Here is a 22,171-nt window from a genome sequence, read left to right as displayed (position 1 = left end):
AAAATATTGATAAAATTTTTACTGTTGAATGAGTATCGATTAAATTTAAATTATAAAAAATAATTTTAAAAAATTTTAATATATATTTTTTAGATTGATATTTTAAGTAAAAATATTGATAAAATTTTTACCATTAAATGGACATTGATCAAATTTAAATTATAAATAATATTTTTAATAATTTTTTATATATTATTAATTTTCACATTAAATTATATCAATCTATGATTTAAAATTTTTATTAGATCATTTGTAAAAAAAAAATTAATGTAAGTTTTATCCTGATTTAAAGCGGGAATATATAGAAAACATTGTTGCTTGGAAAGCAAACAAGTGACCATGCATGGATTGAAAGGAACTGTGGACATGAAAATGCAATGTTGAACACAGCGAGGCAGAAAAACAAAAAAACACAAGAAAAAGCACCATTGAAGGTTGGCGCATTACTCTTTTATATCATTCCTAGTAAGAACTAAGGATGTCAAAATGCTTCGAAAAAGTAATTCTTAAAAACCCTTTTATAACAAATGCGATAAAAGTAGAACGATATAGAAAATAATGAATAATAATAGTTTGTTGATTATTATTATTAGTCACTCGTCCGACTTAAACAAACTAGTCAAAGCCACAAACTTGGCAGAGAAACAAAAACAAAACAGCTATAACCAAAGACCTGTAATTTATAACTAAAAAGCTGCAACTTCCTTAAAAAAATCTACCCGAAGCTCCAAATTACCCGAAGTACAGCTTTTTCTTTTCTTCCTTATACTCTCCGTACACTCAAATTACTTCTTCTCTTTTGACTTCTTGTGTTACAAAAAGAGCTGGTTTTTTTTTTTTTAACATATATATATATAGTTTTACTGTATATCTTTTTGAAGTTCGTACATAGTTATATGCATTTGCTCTTATGTTTTTGTTGTGATTTGGAGCGTTTCCTTCCTTTGATGCCTTATTTCAAAATATTGACTCTTTAGAAAATGTGGGTTTCTTAGATTTTTGGTTGTTTTGGTCTTAGCTTGATCTATTTTCTTGTTCCTTGTGATTTTCATATCCTTTCCTTTGTTGGTTTTTTTTTTTTTTTTTGAAGTTTCCATTTTTATCAATGTATTGGTTCAATAGATTGAACTTCAGATCTAGTCAAGTATTAGTATTGGTTTTTTCAATCAGATGGGTGGCAGTTTAAGCAGTGTGGGTGTTCAATTCTTTGTATTTGAATAGAGAGAGTTTGAGTTAGAGAAACAGGTTTTAGTTGAGTTTCTTTTTGAGTTGTTGTGGTTTTGATTATGACCATGGGGGATTATGAATCTGTGGCTCCGCAATTAGAAGCAGAGGAAAATTTAATTGCTGCAGCCAAACATATAGTGAGAGCATTGGGTTCTAATAAGAACCTTACTAAAGATGTGAAGAAAATCTTGGCAGATCTTGGTAGCCAATTATCTACCATGGCTACAATTGAGAACTACATGGTTAAGGGTGGGAAAACTGGGATTGAAGAGCGATTGAGTGTGGTTCAGGAGAAGATTATGAGTTGATTCATCCAGATGTGATTCCTGATCTCAAATGCATTGCCAATTTGATGTTCATGCCAAATTATGATCGTCAGTGTTGCCAGGCCTGTGTCATTATTCCAATGGCTGTATTGGATGAGTGCCACTTCAATCTTGAAATGGAGAAATTGAGCATTGAAGACGTGCCCAAGATGGAGAGGGGTACCTTGAATTCCATAATCAAGAGATGGGTTAGAGCTATGAAGGTCTTTGTGGCCCTATCTTGCCAGCGAGAAGTGGCTCTGCGACCAGATTTTTGCTGAGCTTGGATCAGCTAATTTGGAATGTTCTGTTGAGGCGGCAAAGGCTTCAATGCTGCAGCTTCTTAGCTTTGCTGAGGCCATCTCCATTGGCTCTTATCAACCAGAAAAGCTAGTTCGAATTCTAGTAATGTATGAGGTGCTTTCAGTTCTTCTTCCAGAAATTGATGCATTGTTTTTGGATGAGGCTGGTTCTACTGTTAGAATTGAGTATCATGAGGTTTTGAAGAGATTGGGTGATTCTGTAAGGGCAACATTTCTTGAATTTGAGAATGCCGTTGCATCAAACACTCAACAAGCCCTTTTGCAGGAGGGACAATTCAAATTATACAGGGACGTTTCCTTGCAACACTTCTTTTTGATGAACAATATACATTACATGGCTCAAAAGGTTAAAAATTCAGAACTCATGCATATATTTGGAGATAGGTGGATTAGAAAGCACAACTGGAAATTCCAATAGCATGCAATGGACTATGAGAGAGCTACTTGGAGTTCAATTCTATCTTTATTGAAGGACGAGAGCAATTCCAGACACAGCTTAAGGAGAGATTGCGGGGCTTTTATGTTGCTTTTGAAGAGGTTTATAAAACACAGACGGCATGGCTTATCCCAGATGCTTAGTTTCGAAAAAATTTGCGAATTTCGACATCCATGAAAGTGATCCAGGCTAATCGGATATTTGTTGGAAGACAAATGTACCACATCGGGGAGAAACACATCAAGTGTACAATGCTGAAGATCTGCAGGATTACTTGTTAGACCTCTTTAAGGGATCCCAAAAATCACTGCATAATCCCCGTAGGAGGTGAAACTATGATAGGAAAGTATGTATATACAATAACCTGAGTTTAACTCAGATGATTCATAGTCATCTTTAAGAGATAGCACATAGTAGATCTGAGATTTTAATTCCAATGCTTACAATCATTTCCCTTGATCCTCAAACTGTAGCCACGTTTATAACTTTTACGCATCAAAAGGCTTTTGTTGTATTTGTAGCCTTTTGTTTTGATCAATAAACAAGTGAATTAAGGCAAACCCCACCTGTTAAAAGTCTCTCAGTTAGATTCCAAATATATGAACTGAGTTAAAGAAAATGATTTCACTGTTTGTAATCTCTTCCTTGTAATAAAATTTATTGTAATCTCATCCTTATCAGAGTATAAATTTAAAAAAATATAATAAAATTTAGTGATTAATTACATTTTACACTGATAAAATCAATTCATTAATATAAAAATATAATTATTTTATTTGGTTGTAAAAAATTTGTGGTTCTTTTTCTATTTTTATTTCAAAATTCATGGGGAAGGATGGCAACTAAAATTCAAAAATAACTTAGGGATCAAGCATTAAATAGTATTTATTAAATGGGCTCCCCAAGAATTTATATCAAGAAGTTTCTAGTTGGTTCAGCATATTCAGTTCAGGCAAGTGTATTAACAGGGAGGCCTTGCATCTGTGATCTGTCCACCTTAAATGAACCTGACATATGAAAGAGACTCGACTTTCCCAACTTGAATTTTTTTTTAGGCCGTGTGCAAATGGTGCTCATTAGAGAAATGGCGTCAACGAGAGAGATTTAGAGAAACTGAATTTTGAACAAGCTTTTTACAGATATTTTGTGGCTGAAAACCAAAGAAGTCGACTGGGAAAGTTCTTATATATATGAAAAATGAAATCCATTTTCTTAGCAATCATTGGTTGAATTGTCAAGACAATGTATCTTTACTTTTGGTCTTCACGAACATATGGTTTGGAATTTAACTTAGGCTAAAGGCAGCATATTGGAGCAGGAGCATTGAACCATTTGAATGATAACCAAACAAAAAAAGAAACAATTATTTTTCTCCCCACGTTCTTCAGTCGTTACCGAATTGCAGATGGCCATAATTGATATGACTAATGGCATTTTCTCCTGTAGAAATAAAATGGGTGTACGGATGGGTGAGGAAAAAATATCGAATATTAAAATTGAAATGTTCATTTTAATTCAAATTAAATTTAAATATTAAATGTATATATTAAATTTAGATCAAATTTTAAATCGAAATATAAAAAATAAAAATTAAATTTGTTCAAATTATATATATATATTTTAAAAATAATTATTTTATATATAAATCTATTTAAATATATTAAAAATTGTATTAAAATAATATATAACAAAAAATTAAAATTTAAAAACCAATAAACCAAACTAATAAAATTCAATTTAAATAAAATCGATTTCAAGAGAAATTTTTTGTAAACTCAAAGTTTTTGTTAAAATTTTAGTATGTTTTTCACACATTAAAATGAATGATAGTATCCTTGCCACAGAAGAATTTACAGAGTTAAAAGCATCATGTTTCCATTTGACAGCCCGAAAGAACTTACTTCTAACAGAATGCAGCTATCTAAAGATTTGCCGATTTCACCAATACACTAAAGGAAACTAATAACTACACTAGTGGCAAATTACAACCAATATACAACACAATTCTATCAGATTTAGAACTTCTAAATGCTTCCAAGCAAGTCTCACTGCAATAAATTTGAAGTCACTTCACCTTGTTGGTATTCAATAAGTATTTGCCGAGCTGCAATCTCAAAAGAATCAAACAAAAACACAGACTTGATACGCACTTGACAGAATCCATGATATACCTCATTCAGCCTCTGCAAAATTCAGCAGCTTAGGCCACCGATGAGTCACAAAGCCCAGAATGGTTTTCGAACCGCATCTGCATTGGAGTTTCTATTTAGGGATTCATCACTGCTTTCCTCAGAATCATCATCTTCATCCCCATATGACATTAACTGGACCAAGGTTTCTGAAACAACCAAACATCTTAGATTAGTAATATAAAGTTAATACGCTCAATTGGAAGACATCATTTACTAGATTTCAGTCAATATCACCGCAATAGTTATAACAGGGAAGCAAATTTAGCACCGGAAACTTTTAAAATAGCCAGTTTAGGAATTCATCCTACCAGGGACAGCATCAAGTTTAGCTTTACTGGTAACTTTGTTCTTGTCATTAGATTTCCCAGATGGTGTTGATGAAGTGAACTTGGGTGGAGGTGGAGGCAGCATGGTTTTTGGAGGCGGAGGTGGCAAGGTTCTTGGAGTTGGTGCAGGCATTCCATTAGATGACGGATGAACCAACTTCTTTGGAGCAGGCATAGTTGATACATTTTTCACTCCTAAATCTCCCAATGGCTTGCTTGGATTTAAAGATTCAGATTCCTGAAATGAGTTAGACAAACAATCCAAGCCTAATTTCACGATAACAGTAATATAATAGTTAATGGGAAACATCTGGAAAAAAAAAGAATGCTAAGACTTCAAAGGTAAGGCAGAATCTTTACACAGGTCATGTATGAGAAAAAAAATGGCATCCGGAATTAGTGAAAGGGCATGATTTAGCTAGTTAATTTTACCGTAATGTCTAAACTGACAACATTTAGGATCCAAACCAATAATCGAGCCTTGTATTTTTGAAATCAAGAACTAAGGTAACTTGTGGCAAGATGCAAAAAAAAAAAAAAAAAAAAAAAAAGCCCAGAATGTCAAATGCAGTGTCACCATCAACAAATAACAGTTGCAGTGGCCAAAAATTTGTTGTCAGCAAAAGGCTATACAGTTTGTGTTGATTATTGGCTTATGTACTTATTGTTATCTATTTCATGCATTTTCAGTTGGAAACTTAGTTTTAAAGTAATCCTAAACAAAAATTCTACACCATATTGACATCGAAAGGCCTTTAAATGAAACTTCAGCCGCACATTCTAAAATGCTAACCATGGAAGACACCACACTAAAAATGCAAAATTCATGTTAAACAGCTATAGACCCAATCAACAAGTAAAAAATCTTGAAGTGGTTCCCAATCATGGTTTTGAAGCAGGAAAGACTTGTCAAATTGCTCCTTTGAAACTGAAAACCCTGTGAAACATACAAACCAATGGCCCTAACAGAGGTCCGATATCAGCCTATTAGCTTCTTAGAAGGTCAGAGAAAAATACCTGGAATAATAAGCATAAGATGTCAGCAGGAAATATAATCATAAATTCAATGGTATGAATGCAAAATATTACATCTAATCACATTAACTTGCAAAGATTTCCCATTTTTGCATAAGGGGTTTTTCCCCATTCAGGGTGGTAAAGCAGGAGGGAGAAGAAAGGGGTGGACACATAAACATATCAGCGGCAGATGTACCAACATGAGTCAGCATAATAGAGGATTGCAATCATGTGATCATGCACGGCCACACACACAGACAAAGAAATTCTGATTGACTTGGGAATGAATGAAGCAAAGGGCACTCAGGATTGAGAGAGTTAAAAGTGAAGTTCAAGAATTACATTAGCTAAAAGACGAAATTACTGTCCTTTACATTCACCACCACATGAACTATAGCAGTAATCATGAGTCAATTTCTACCACATGGACTATAACATGGCCATTGTAACTCAATTACTTGGAAATGCCTCCATTCATAAATATACTTCTACTTTTCCAAATAAAAAACTTCCATCCATGCGCTAATAAACAATATATTTCTTTAAATGAAGCATAAAGTTAATTTAAATGGAAGCACAAAGTTAAATAAAATACCATTTTCTCCAAGATAAAGTGGCTCTAACTTTGAAAATGACGCAAAGCAAGTTGAAACTTAAATGTCACCATTCTAATTACTTTAACAACATTTATCAAGTAGAGATAGGCGCTATAGAATAGGCCACAATGTCTTAAAGGAACTCATATTAATTGCATTTTTCCAAAAAGCTCACATGGGATAGCTAGCTTCAATTCTATCCTCATCACAAATGGTTCTAAAATATTCATAATCAACTTTTTCTTTTGAAGAACCATAGTCCACATTAAATAAACATCATTTTTCTCAGAAGACTAGCCCAAATTCCAGAGCCCTACCCCCTATCCAAAATCACTGAGAGAAAGGTAATGCTCTTTGGCCCGGGATTTCTAAATGAATGTTATACTTATACCAAACAGCCATGAACCAAGATTGGTCCACTATTTGAGCCAAAAAGCCAGATTGGAGTAAGGACTTTATCTGTCTTTGATTTCATTTATTACTTTTGGCCATTATGGTACACAAATAATACAAATTCATATACCTCATAGCTTAGCTTGAAGGGAAAACAGCAGGAAAATGCACCGATACCTGGTTGGGTCTAGCAGGGCCCTTTGAACCAGCTGGTAACTCCTGGAACTTCCGCCTTTGTGGAGGCCTTTGCTCCTTCTCAGTATGCAAAGTAGAGCTAACACTTGATTTGGATACAGTGATGGCAACTGTGCTTGCTACAGATGTTGCAGGTACAACAGTAGAGGAGATTGGAGATGATTGTCTAAGAGCTAATGCTACCTGTTGCAATGGTGTTGCTTGGGGATATATCCCACCATATCCGGTATAGCTTGTCCCTCTAGTTACCAAAGACTGTGGATAACCAACTGAATTTGCCTGGTTTGGCCCAAAGTTAGGCATCCCCACAACCATCCCTTGAGAATAGCCAGTAGTGACTGCAGGGACTGTAACAGGTGGAGCTGCCGTAGTGACTGGCAGTGATGTCAAACCAGCAGCTGAACTAGCATGTAGATTTTGTTCACTTGCAAAACTTTGAACTCCAGTCAACAACTGCTGTGGAGGCGGTACTGCACCATAAACCTTACTTGATGAAGTCCTAAAATGGGAGGAAAGAAACAGGTTACTCCAGTCCAAAATGACAAACAATCAGACTTGGAATAACAATGAGATTAGAAAATTACAATCACCACCCTTCAGTAATAGAAAGTAATAGAAACCTGATTACCTGGATGCACCAAACTCTAAACCGATAGTGTCCAGGAGATTCTCTGCCAAACGCTTGGCATCATCAAGACTTTTAGGATTATTACTGGATAAAAATATGTGCAATGGTTGTTGTGCTTCTGCAACCAGAACAAGGCCAGATAAACTATAATGTTTAAAAAACAAGAATCTAAAATGACAGCAGAAATCCTTAGGTTTATCTAAAATTATAAAGAAATACGAAAAGCAAAAAAGTGGTTTGCATTTTGCACTGCATAAAAGTACCTTCACCCTGCAGGCTCTCAAAGTTTCCTGAATCACATCCTCGTAGTATGACAGTTGCTCCTGTTTCATTCATAATGTGATTTATATATTGGTCCTGCAAGTACAAAACCGAACCACCAGCAACACAAAAACATGCTCCCCCAATTGTATGGAGACGTCAGAGAAAGCTTCAAACATTAGAATCTCTCTTTTTTAACAAATGCAACACAAACTTTAAATAAAATGATTAAACAGAAAATGCAAACAAGAAATGGGCACAAGACATACGAGAAATACCAGATGCACGCACATTATAAGAGGATTTGAGGCAAAGGGACTGTTTAGGGAAGGATGTAGTCCATATTCTTGACATCAGAGAGTTGATTTTCATTTAATTATGTAAGACGGTAGGGCCATCTAATTATACAATCCAATGATAGAATAAAAGAGCAGCTATAGCTCATAGATAATTATAAGAAGAGATAGAACTAAAATGGCATCATTAACTAGGCATGACAAAACATCAAGATAACATATGGATCGAGAGAAGTGTACTATCCCTTAAAGGATTATGAAAGCAAAACTGAAAGGAAGTAAATGAAAATCTCACATTTGGTCCACGAATACGAGCGGCAACATTCAGTGATGGCTCTGCATCAAAGCCCAAATATATGCATGTGCTAAATGCCTGAGAATCTAGATTTGGTTAAAAATTTACCCCATAATTAATTATCTCAAACTCATAGCTCAATAATAGGGATTGCAGCGCAAGCATACCTTCACACCATTGCTAATAGCTGCCATAAAAGGGGAAGAAGCTGCCTGTGAGCTCTGACTATGTTTCAACATTTCTTCAACCATGGCAGCTGCACGATCCACAGCTAAAATCCGCTCTGCTGTCTCTTTTAACTGCAGTGATTATTAAACAAGCTTTGTAAACCTTTTTCATTCAAATATACCAACTATTTAGTTTTTAAATGTTATTTTTTAATGTCAACCAAAAGCTGAGATGAGAAGAAAGGATATTCACTAAAATTTTCATACCAACAGAATGAAATTTCAAAAATTTTCACTATAAGATCCACTAATGCCCTATAAGGGTGAACAGATTACACTTACATGAGCAGCAGCAGATATATGAAGATAGAGAGGCTTTTCACCATCAGGCAGAGCATTTGGTGGGCGATACTTGCCCCTGCAAACCAATTATGTCAAAGCATTAAAAAGGACAAACAAGGAAAATAATTATCCACAAGCTTCTACACATCCATTTAGAGACACTAACCTAGTTATCACCACAGCACCAGTGCACCTTTGAATCTGAGAAGATAATAAAATTACTTATCAGTGTTTAATAAACAACATAACTCTTTCCCCTTATTTTAACAAAAACAAACCCTTTTTCCCATCTTCCTAAGCAAAGAAACACAGATGTACCTCTTCCTGTGTCTGGCGTTTTGTGAGCTTGTGGCGAACAGAAGATTCCGCATCATTTATTACAATTTCCCGAGCAATCACTAACTCATCTTGGACCTTAAGCTAAAACAACGTAACAAACAAAATGCACAATTAAATTTTACAATTAACTAATTTGTAAATACGAAAGTAATAAACAATTTAGCATATTTATATACAAACCAATCAACAAAAAGCAAAAAATGCAAATTCCCTGCATATAAGAATTCTTGGGATAGCCTATGACCAAATACAAAAGCTCACAGCCATTTTGATCAGATGAGCATTCCAAACACGAAACCATCCAGGCAGAAACATCCATAAAAATTTACTAGCAGCAATTACAAAGAAAGGGAAGAATCATCCAGTACACATCCTTATACTAACCATATTTGGTCCATATGTTTTAGACTAAATCCAAAAGGAGGGGTATTTTGATTAAGCAATCAAGTCTGTTATCATTACCCCTCTCATCAACCTGCTCAAATTCTATAGCAAATCAGGTACGTTTGACTACCTGAACTTACCAATATACAAAATATCATTTCGGGTATTAATGTTGCTACCAATAAAGCATTACATAGCAAAGAACAAAAGAAACCTAAAGATAAAATATTTGCAAATGACATTTTCTAAGACAAATTCACAAAATACAGAAAAGGGTAACAGAACAAACTATTAACATCATAATCCCTAAGCCTCATGTACACATCAGGTGACAATGAGTTTTCTTTGTGCAAAAGCCATCATCTATTTTTCATACTTGATTTTGTTTTGATACCACTGGAGCAGCAAGCTGTTGAAAGATTGGGGTAACAGCTGTACCACTAGCGGCAAGTGGATTTGACAGAAAGGTGCCTGGGACTAGGGCTACACCAGGAAGTGGCATGCCAGCAAGAGTTCCTGTGTTGCTAAATGGGACAGCGAATCCAGCCGAATCCAAAGCCTCAGCAGGCTGATCCCACTTTCTCTTTTTCCTGCATAATATCCTAACTATTAAAAATTGCAACTACCAAAGCATAGCATTAATCTGCCATATAACAATCAAACAACCGTTTAGAGAAATTTCATACGTTGTTTGCAAACAAGTATTTGTGAAAGTTACGCAAATTGTAAGGATGGATGTAGTAAAAATTACTAAAAATTCAATGATACACATTTTTTGAAATCGAAATCCTTCCTCTAAAATGTAATCTCATAAACGAAACCAAGCAAATTTTCAAAATCAGATTAAAAAGAAACACTTTTACCTCCCTAGAAATGATAGTAACACCCACAAAACTGTTTCATATCACAGCAACAAACAACCTAGTGTTAATAATTTTGATATAATCTTTTGGGAAGGCTTGGCAGATGCTCTTATGCTTGATAGTCAAGGGGCAATAACTCACTCCCACGAGTTTTTTTTTTTTTTTTCCTTTTCTTGCCTCTGTAATTATCATTAAGCGAAAATTATAAATACTTTAATACATTCAACTGGAATTGACAACATTTTTCATCTTTTGAGATGATTTATTTTGCCTCTTAAAAACCAGTTGAATTACTATCAAATTCAACAGATTCTTTTGATCAATTCTTAAAAAAAAAAAACTAAATTGTAGAAATTAAGTACATCAATCATAGAGCAATTAGGGTTTGCGAACTGAAATTTAGGAGAAAAAAGAAATACGATACCTTTGTCTTGCCTGTGCAATATCGTTGGTTACAGTCGGATCATCGGAAGAAACCCTAGCACCACCGTCCTCCATCATCTCTTTCCAAAAGTTTCAGAATTTAAAAAAAAATGCAAATTAATTTTTTTTACAAATTTCTAATTAAAAAGTCGTATATGTTTTGCCTTTTTTTTTTTTTTTTACAAATTAGGGATTTGATCTCGATTGTGGCGTCAAATTGGGGTTTTCGGCTTTTTTTTTTTCAGATGTAGGGAAAGTTTGGAGCTTTCGCGGAGAATTGAGAGCGGTGGGGCACGTGGGAGCTGATATTGAATATTGATGGCGTGACAAGTCACGTGCACCACCTCATAAAAATAAAATTAAAATAAGTCAACTTATAAAAGCTTGTTTTTTTTTTCTGTCAGATATGCTTTTCATCGTGTGTAATTATTTATTAAATTTTTTATAAAAATACTAATTTTAATTAATACTAGCAAAACCTCTCTTGCTTCAGATGTACTACTATTTTTATTTTTTTTCTTTTATAACTATTTATTTAAATATTTTCACTATTTTAAAATTTAAATTTATAAAACTAAGTTTAATACTTAATAAGATTTTAATAAAAAAATAAAATATTTGTTAAACAATTAAGAATAAAATTCCAAAAAGTATTACATGAAATGTTTTGTTACAAAGAGAAAAAATAAAAAACAAATTACGACATTTTTAAACACTGAAACTCCGCTCTCCATGTATCAACTCAAAGAAACATTAAAATTTTAAACTAAAAAATAAAAAATCTCGATATCTGTATTCATATTATAGCTAGATTTTGTCAAAACATCCGTACAAAAAATTTTCTTCTTTCTAGCTGATGAAATTGGTCAAGTTGATAAAGATTTTATATTTTATTTGTAAAATTTAAATTTAAATTTTGTCATTAATAATATTTTTAATAAATAATTTATAAATTTAATATAAATTTTTTAAGATATATTATCTATTATAATTAAATTTAATAATCTAAAATATAATACAATAATACGACATAAAAATTATACAAATAACAAATATAAAAATAACATAACTTAAAATTTTAAAAAAATTATAAATAAATTTAATAAAATTAAAAATATATATTTTATATTTTCATATAAACACGAATTATAATAAAAATATTCATATAAAATATGATATAAATATAATATTTTATATAATACAATAATATAAATTATCAAATCTAATTATAATCTTAAATTAAAAAAAAAAATCTCCTCTTATCTTCAAACTTTTATGAATTAAAAAAAAAATCATTCCTTTAAAATATGATAAAACATACAAACTCAATCCATGTCCATTGGGACTGTCCCAATTAAATAACCAAGCCGATGGATCTTAATATCTGCTACGTCCAACTCGCATTCAATGCAAAGGAAGTACTATTTAAGTCTCACTTTTTTATGTTTAGTTTGTTTCAATTTTTTTTATTTTATTTGTCCTTAAACGTTTAATTTAGTAGTGAAAGACACTTAAAAGAACATTCAAAGTTTAATTTTGAATTAAATTTTTTTTTTATTTGTACTAAAATTTTACTTTTTTTATATAACCAAAAAATTTTATTTTATTTTATTTTATTTTAAATTTAAGTGTCTGATATATTTTTCAACTCGAAAAGCTAAATTTAAATTATTTTTTTAAATAAAAAATATATCACTTTAAACAAAAGAAGATGTAATTGCACTTTAATCATAATTCCATGCAGTCCATAATTCTGTCACATTCAAAATTAGTGGACATTCCCCCGAAATTCAATTGTAACCATCCTTCAATTATTGTAATGCATTATTATTATTATTATTATTATTATTATTATTATTATTATTATTATTATTATGATTATTAACTATCCCTTTCTCTTAATTAATGTTCTCGTGCTTGTCTTAAAAATAATTAAAGGGATAATTTTGAAACTATAACTATCACAGACAGAAGCTTCTTGATGTCTAAAAGGCAAAAGCTTTCAAGACAGAAAGGGCTGAAGTTTTTGAAGACAGAAGTTTCTAGAAACTGACATGGGTGAAAAAAGCAAAAGAAAGAAAAAAGGGAAGGGAACAATAAAAATGAGTGGGATGAGGGAATTAGCTAGCCATGTTAGATTATTATTGAGTGGTTAATTCTCCTTTGAAAATTAGAATTAGAGATATGTTCAGTTGGTAACAAGTTTGACGTTGGTAATGGAGCATTTATTTGGTTTTCAAAGGGTAATCAAGTGTTTTAACTCAATTAAAATTTTCTTTTAAAATTTTATATAATCAATGTTGTTTCATTAATTGATTTAATTTTTATTTTTTTAGTTTTAGGTTGAAAATCATAATCACATATATATTTATGATTTTTTATTAAAGATATTTTTATAGATTCTTTATTTTTAGTAAAAATAATATTATTTTTATTTAAACAGAAAGGTAAATAATTGTATATGAAATTCTTTTCTAACAACATATCACCATGTATAAAAGAAAAGTATAAAATTTTTGAAATTATAAATTTTTTATTCATAAAATAAATATAAATATTTCTTGCTTTGTATCCTATTATTGTTTTTTTTTTTTTTTCCATCAATTCCTATGACTAGAATAAGGTGTTTCATTGGCCCTCATTTTTCTAATGGTAAAGCATTACTTTTACAACTACATATAGTAGCTCTAATATCTACTGCATATAGTAGCTTTAATATCTATCAAAACATTTAATGAGTATGATTTATACTTTTTAAATCTAAATTCTACTTCAACATAATTATAATACCTTTTTGATTGATTTTTTGAAAATGTAATTATTTCATCATTATCAATTTTGTGTTAGTTGATTATAGCTAAGCTTCAAATATCATCTCTTCTAGTACTTCTGAAAGATATTAAATTTAAAATCGAGTTTACTGAGTTGTAAACCAAAATTTTTTTATTTGGATTATTAGTATCTGTTGGAAATATAGGAATATTTATAATTTTTTATACTTATTGATTAAGGTTGAGAATGAAAGGATTGCTTACGTGAAACAAATTGTTCACTAGCAATACTTTCTTTGTCTTCATTATCTCTATTTGAGAATGAAGGTATAGAAGAGGTGGTGCTAGAACTAGATTATTACTAAAACTACTTTTTTCATAATTTTTAAAATGTAAGTTATTTCCTAATATAAAAAATTTCATAGGTTTTATTTTTCTATTAGAAGGAACAGGTTCTGTAATACTTTTTAATAACCATCCAATGGGTACTGACATATCTCTAAGATTTATTAATCTTGATTTGATTTATAAATCAAAAGGTCTTTATTCAAATATTTCTATAATATTAGAATCTATTTTTTTAATAGATGTAAAAGTATGATTGGTGAATTAATTTATAATTGTTCAGTTTATAAACAGATCATGAGTCACATTTTTAATTTTAGACTTTTTTGTTATTATTCTTAATTTAAGGTAGTTTTCTATTAATGAATCATTAATAGAAATAAAATAATTTGGTTTCACTTTAAATCAAATAGCGCCTGATAAAAGATTTGATTGTATTCCCCCTATTAGTGCTTTAATAAGATTTTTATATCTCTTATCTGCTAATACTACTATTATTGGTATATCATTACTAGCTTTGAATCAAGCTTTTATAGTTATCATAATTATTTCTAAATTTATATATCTATCTTTAGGATATTTTTACTTATATCTCTTGATTTTTTCTTTAGTAAATAAAGGAATATCTACAAATCTTTGATTAGAATCAATAGCTATAGTATTGCTACTAAATTTTTCTATGTGTCTTTTTATCCAGGGTTTGAATTTTGAAAAGACAAAAAGTTTATAGATTTTATCTTTCTTTAATGATTGTAGTTTTTCTATCAATTCATTAGAAATAGTAACATATTGTCTTAAAACTTAATTCTGTAATTTGCTATTCTTTAGCTAGTATATCTTTAGTTTCAAAACTAAGTTGATTATTAACCTCTAATATAATAATATTATTAAGATTGCTGCTTGTATTAAGCATAAAAATATACTCATCATTATCATAATTGAAATCTATTTAAGAAATTAATTCATAAATAATTTCATCTTTAGAAACTTATTCTCTAAAACAAATTTCTAGATCTCGTTCTTTGAGAGCTTTAATAACTTTTTTAGCATTTTTTCCTTTAACATTAAGGTGCTATATGATATTCTTCGTCACAAATAAAACATTTGTATTTAGATTTTTTCTTTTTAGAAGTTTTTCTTCTAATAAATTTTTTTTATCAAATTTATGCTTTTTTGGCTTCCATTTAACTAATTTATATCTTCTTTTCCTTTTGTATTTCTTCTTAATCTCTTTTTTTTTTTTTTTTTTGCTTTTTTTAGGGTTTCCTTTGATTTTAGACTTATCAATTTCAGACACGACAAGTGACAGGATACAAAAACGATAAAAAAATTTGTATATGTGTCTCATATTTATTTGTGTTGATACAAATTTTAATACGGTACAATTCATGTTTTATATGTATTGATACGTCTAAACACGTGAATACATGTTTAACACATGACATGACACAAAAAGCATATTTAATTTAATCATGTCACATAGATATACAAATAACATGTTTAAAATGTTTAACAAATTTTTTATATTTATTTTAATTTAATATAAATATATAAAAATTATTTTAATTTTTAATCTTTTAATTATAAAACCTAATTACCTATTCAATACCATATAAAAATTATTTTAACTATTTAATTATGATACCCATTTAATAATTATTATAAAATTATTTTTTATTAATAATATAAATATAATATAAATAATAATATTAATACGATATATTATTATTTTGTTTTATAATTTTTAGTAGTTCATCATTTTAAATTTGGTACTAAAAGCTAATATAGTTATGTTTATATTTATGATTGTTATATTAGTTATATATATTAAAAATTATAGATATATTAAATGCATATTAAATTTGTATAAAAATTTTTATACATTTTAATATGCAAGTTTTTTATATTAATAATTTAATATGTTAAGATATATATATATATATATATATATCTTAACATATTAAATATATATTGTTTTTTGTAGTTTTTATAATATGATTAAAAAAGTTTTTTTATTAAAAAAGAGAATTGAGAAGGACAATGTATATTAATTGTTAATAACAAGTAACATCCAACATTATAGTCATTGATCAAACAACACAAATCCAAATCACATAAATAACAACAATAAATTATTCTGATAATAAATAATAGTTATAATGATAAGAAACTATACGATTATATTAATAACATGAATCATAACATATGATTATTTTAAATTATAAAAGTTAAAATAAGAGATTATGCATTTAAAAGTAAAAATAACACATATTCTAAATAATATCTATAATGATAAAAATTATATAATTTATTTATTTCATATTATATGATATTATTAAAATGTAACTTACAAATTATGACTTGAAATACATATCTTAATGACCTATTTTAAATATTTGATTCTAAATCACATGATAAGAGATTATACATTTGAAATTAAACATAACAGATTTCTTCTAAATAATATTTATAATGATGAGAGATTATATAATTTATATTTCTATATGACATGTAAGGTATTATTATAATGTAATGTATATACTCATTTTGATGACTTGTTTTATATATTTTATTCTAAAATTTAAATCAAATCGTATGATATCCATATTAATTATAAGAGATTATAGAATTTATTTTAAATCATATGTATATGAGTATACCTATGATAATTAAAATATGTAATTTGTTTTACTCATATTATAACATATAAGAAACTATTATAAGTAGCATAAATATATTAATTTGATATTTTTCAATAATTTTAATAAGTCATTAATTAGGATCTTTTACAAATAATCATACTAATTAAGTAATTATTAAATATATATAGTAATATTTATATATTAGAAAATATAATTTTAGTGTCAATATATTAATATTATGTATAGAAAAAAAAAGAAAAAGATAAAGTATAAAAAATATAGCGTTTGGAATAAATTTTTTATCATATATACATATATGATTATTATATATTCTTATTCTTATTTTTATTTATTTATTTTGAATACATTGACCTAGAAGGCTAGTATGCCTTATTTGTTAATCTAGTTATGATATTTGATGATATGATTTGGATATTTGTGAATTATTTTATTATTATATATATTATGAAGTATAGAATGAATTGAAAACATTATTATTTTTTTATGTAAGTTATTATTTAATGTCTTTAATGGAACATCACTTATGAAGGTTAGAGACTTAGACTTGTTGTAGTGTAATTTATATTATGTAAATGTGTAATAAGGCATAAGCTACTTACTATTGCTTAGTGCTTAGTGTACTTTAGAATTTAATAGTTAGTCTTACTTGGTTAATGCTTAATCGTAACTTGTAAGTTGAAAATGATGAATAGTTCATAATTGTTTGTTATTTTAGATGTATTTTTGTATATATTTGTGTTAGTCATGTCTATTCTTGTGTATCTGCATTATTTATATTTATTCATATTTATTTAAAAAGATTAATTATACATATGTTAATCATATCGTATCATGTGTAACACTTTTAATAAATATATTGTCTATATTTAAGATTTAAACACATTTTATAATTCATGTTATATTTGTGTTTTAAGTAATTCGTATCATTACATGTATCAAACACTATACGAGATACAATACGAAAATATGAATTGCCATAACTACATTGTGTGTGTGTGTATGTTTTTTTTTTTTTTTTTTTGGTATTTTTCATTTGTTTTTGATGATTTTTAGGATTGTTTCATCAAATTTATGTCTTTTAAATGCTTCTTTTTTTCTTAGGTTGTGTTGTTTACTCAAGATTTTTCTTTTTATCAGGTATGAGAATACCATAAAAGATTTTCTTTCAGATTTGATTTTATGGGTTTTGATTTTTTAAGTTTCATTTATTTTATTGTCATATGTAAAATCTACAATTTTGTTTTTCGTTTTTCCTATTGTGTGGATCACAATGTTTTGATTTTCTGAATTTCAATTTATTTTGTTGCATGCAACAGCTTACGGTTGAAATAAAAAAAAAAATTACCAACTAATTGAAACACTATATATAACTATTCTTTTCTCTTGGCAACTCATAATTGACAATTTTGCAAAAAATTAAAAGGACCACATCGTGCATTCCTATGGATCATTGAAGCTGATGATAAAAGATGCAAATATATAGTACTGTATTTCAAATCAGTTGATAGCAAGAAATGGAAATGGTAATTTTGTGAATAGCACTTGATGATCTCAATACTCAACAGTAGCTATAGTGAATAATAAGCATTGCATTTGCATTTATATTCCTTAATATAAAAGCTTCTTTTAATTGGAAAATTAAGGTTACTTGCTTTGAAGAATGCTTTCATTGCCATCAACCTCAGTTACTGTATCATCAACTATTGTATGTATAATTTTAGTTTAATTATTTGAATTGGTATTTAGTAGCCGGGAATTAAAGAAACTGTGTAAATGTGCATGTGATCCCTGGCTACATATACATCAAAATGAATTTATTAAGATATAGGCAAAGCTATGTCACATTTAAAAAACCTTACTTGTGACTTTGTTGGTTCACCAATGAAAATAATCATAGTGCATTATAATCAAAATTTCATATAAGTAATATAGCTTTTACTGTATTTTCTAATGCATTGTAATCAATCATAAATAAAAGGAAATTACTCTGAAATTAATCGACTTTTTTAGTGTTTTTGCACTTTTTAAGCCCAATCCTCCTTTTTACTTAGTTGGAAGAGATTATCATTGTTGTCTAATTCTAATTTTTAGTGCATTGAACTTAGATTTGATACATAGATTTCTTGTAATGAAATTTAATAGTACAACTTCAGTTTTCATTTTCTAATTCAACTTCATTATTGTTGTTTAATTTTCATTTTAAGTACATTGATGTGAGAATTGATCCATAGAATTTTAGGAAAAAATTTTGATATTAGAACTTTACTTTCTATGTCTAAAGTGTATGTGTAGATTTCTTTTTTAAAAAAGGTGCATTTTATTTTTTAATTTGCATTCTTAGTATATTGACTTTAGAATTATATTCGAGGATGTTGAGTTTGGTATTGATTTATCCATTTTACTTTACTTTTTTGGCAAACAAACCAAGTTGTAGTCATTCAATATGAACATGGAGCATTGTTTAGTAAACTGTTGCTTTTTTTATTATGATCAATGGTTGGTCAAGTTTGCACGATTAGGAGTGAAATGGCTACAAAATTGTGAGAACATGAAATTGGGAAGAAAGTAAGAAAGGCTTTAAAGTGTATATCAATTCCAACTGAATTCATACATTTTGTTGTGACCTTTGAACAGGCTGCACTTTACTGAATTTATCTTAATGTTTTATGTTGTAGTTGTTGATTAAATATATCTTGCCTTTTGATATATTTAAGCTTATGTTTTGCTTGTTTGTTATTGATTATTCTTTGCTTTTTTATGCATGTGATAATTAAAAGTCAGTGAATTCATTATGAAATAATGACCAAATAAAGCCATTGATAAAGATTTCATCATTGAAATTGGCCTTACCAAACAAGCTATAAAGCAAAAGATTGGGATGCAAAATGTTCAACTCTAAAGAACCCACTAGAAAAATTACTACACAACCCAAAATAATGACCAAATAAAGCCATTGATAAAGATTTCATCATTGAAATTGGCCTTACCAAACAAGCTATAAAGCAAAAGACTGGGATGCAAAATGTTCAACTCTAAAGACCCCACTAGAAAAATTACTACACAACCCAAGAAATTAGAGGACACACAACTAGCAACATCATCAATTCAAGTGCTTGTGTCACGACTTATGCGGGTCCACCCAAGGCCTAGGCGCCATCAACAGATTCAGTCAGTAGGGCTTAGGCCCAAGGTGCATAATAGGAACACAAGTCACCCATAGTAATTTCTTAGACCAAGGAAAATGCTTTTAAAAAGGCCCCAGATAGACCAAACCCAGGTGTGGGCACATCAAGCCCTAGTAGACCTAATAGGTTAAACCTTCTAGAAGGATCCGGAGACTTCCAAGGCTAGCATAGTTCCTTGCACAAATTGAACTCTTTGATGTACATCTCATGTAATCTCTTTATAATTTTGAACTTTGTAATAGTCATTGGATTGAATCAATCTTGGCTATTATTCATGGGGGGTTTCAACTATAAATAAAGGATCTTCCAATCCTCATTGGATGTACAGAAACACTTAAGTTAATATAAGTTACAACATTTCCAAGCATCTCTCTTCCTTTTTACGTTTTTCTAACTTTAGAGTGACTTTTAGTGTTCTTTTGGATATTCAATTTTCTAAAGTGTTTTTAAGCTTACTTAGGCATACAAGGAAGGAGTCTAGCCTAAGGTCATATGAAGCATTGGCATAAGTCCCAAGCTTATGATAGTTGTATCAGAATAGGTTTTGCTTCAAAGTTGTGTTCAGATTGCACTCAAAGTGTTCAAAAAAATGGCATCTTAAAGTGACGTTGCTAGCTAGTAGCATGAGGGTCAAGAGCAAGCTCACAGAAGGAGTAAGAAGGCAAGCTCGAGGGATATCATGTCAACCCTAGATGGTTGCTTAGCCCAGGTGAAGGTTTATTTGTGGACAAAAGGTGTCAAAAGTAGAAAAGACTAATATTTGCAGACATGATGATTACAGGTAAGAAGAGGAATGCACTCGTGGACACAAAAGCAACTCACTTGTTTATATCTAGAGATGTTGCCTAGAAGCTGAACCTGAAGTTGTAGAAAAAGGTTAACATGATCAAAACTACCAATTCTAATGAGGTCCCAACAATTAGTGTAGCACATGAAATTGAGCCATAACTTGGTGATTGGAAATGCATAGAATTTGTTGAGGTAATTCCTCTAGATGATTATAAACTTCTTGTTGGTTTACCTTGATCGGATTAGTGCATTTGTTGTATCTTTTGCCAATTATATTTGTATACTAGATTGTCGATATCCATACACACTGCAAGAAAACTGTCATAACCAATGCTAAAAAAACTATCAGTAAAAATTGAAAATCCATCAGTATAGCACAATAAATCCTATACCAATTGTTAAAATGTATATTCCAGTAAATTTCTAACCATTAGTATTTCTCTTGTTGGTATAGACCTATATTGATGGTTTCTAAAGTGTTAGAATAGGTAGTTAAGATATACCAATAGTTTGAGTTTGTCAATAATTGTATATCTGTTGGTATAGCATATGTTGTGTGTTTTAATGGTATACCTTTTACCAACGGTAAATAACCATCAATATAGAATTGTATGCTTTAATTTTTTTTACCTATACCGATGGATTATGGGACATTATATTTTTTATTAACGATTAATACCCATCAGTATAACCTTATGTATTTTTACTTTTACCAATGGTTGACTATTGGTGGCATCAGTATATCCTAAAATATTTTAACAAAAATGATCTTTACCAGCGGTTGATAATTGGTGGCGTCAGTATAGCCTAAAATATTCCAATAGAAAAAAGCGTTGGTATAAATGTAATTGTGTTGGTAAAAATTTTTCTTTCGAATTATATTTTTAATTATTAATATTAATTTATTTATAATCATAATATGATATTATTTCATATAAAGTTAAAATATACTACAAAGTAAAATATATTTAATAACATTTCAAATATAACTATAAGCAAATTATTTTATAATTTACAAACTTTGAATAAGTCAAAAACTAAAGTCCTTGTATCAAGTCTAAATAAAAACAAAAATCGTTGAATGTCTACAAATATGGTGCTCAAAGTAAATAAATAACTTCTCAAAGCAAATGTTGACATCATAGATTTTTACATAGAAGTATATGCATATTAAAATAAAAAACTCAATTAGATAATTAAATTAAAAGTAAAAAGAATTAGTATCCATAGTAAGTAGGTGCCCCAAAAACACAAGGAATCATCTTAGTTAAAGTTATTACTTTCTATCAATATTATCTCATTAATAGATGTTTTAATCTGTTCACTACTTGGAATAGTTAAGACAAAGTTTCAAGTCATTTTCACATATCAAAGCTAAAAAACCTATTAAGTCTGAGAAAGAAGCATGGA

General features: G+C 29.3%; 1 protein-coding gene and 1 pseudogene across 3 annotated transcripts; one reads left to right on the top strand and one right to left on the bottom strand.

Moving 5' to 3' along the window:
• Nucleotides 1-665: 665 nt before the first annotated feature.
• On the top strand, nucleotides 666-2,851 carry LOC149511876 (exocyst complex component EXO70E2 pseudogene; annotated as a pseudogene).
• A 1,254-nt stretch (nucleotides 2,852-4,105) lies between these two features.
• LOC111316747 (protein RIK) lies at nucleotides 4,106-11,328 on the bottom strand. Of its 3 annotated transcripts, none has more exons than XR_016333063.1 (12): nucleotides 11,010-11,293; nucleotides 10,099-10,312; nucleotides 9,318-9,419; nucleotides 9,166-9,200; nucleotides 9,000-9,075; nucleotides 8,658-8,789; nucleotides 8,491-8,568; nucleotides 7,902-7,995; nucleotides 7,639-7,756; nucleotides 6,993-7,509; nucleotides 4,792-5,826; nucleotides 4,106-4,629 (listed from the first exon to the last, which is right to left on the bottom strand). XR_016333063.1 is itself a non-coding variant. In XM_022918848.2 (12 exons), exons 1-12 carry the CDS (start codon nucleotides 11,084-11,086, stop codon nucleotides 4,508-4,510), a joined length of 1,794 nt encoding a protein of 597 aa, XP_022774583.2. In that variant the 5' UTR covers nucleotides 11,087-11,328; the 3' UTR covers nucleotides 4,106-4,507. The 3 variants fall into 3 exon arrangements, 2 of the variants coding, with proteins under 2 accessions (XP_022774583.2, XP_022774581.2); XM_022918848.2 differs by having other exon boundaries at nucleotides 4,792-5,020; nucleotides 11,010-11,328; XM_022918846.2 differs by having other exon boundaries at nucleotides 4,792-5,047.
• Between the last annotated feature and the right edge of the window lie 10,843 nt (nucleotides 11,329-22,171).

This window comes from Durio zibethinus, chromosome 24 (assembly GCF_047325235.1).
Source record: "Durio zibethinus cultivar Kanyao isolate XHJ-2024 chromosome 24, ASM4732523v1, whole genome shotgun sequence".
Taxonomy (NCBI): Eukaryota; Viridiplantae; Streptophyta; class Magnoliopsida; order Malvales; family Malvaceae; genus Durio; species Durio zibethinus.
This window is presented reverse-complemented; position numbering and strand designations above follow the sequence as displayed.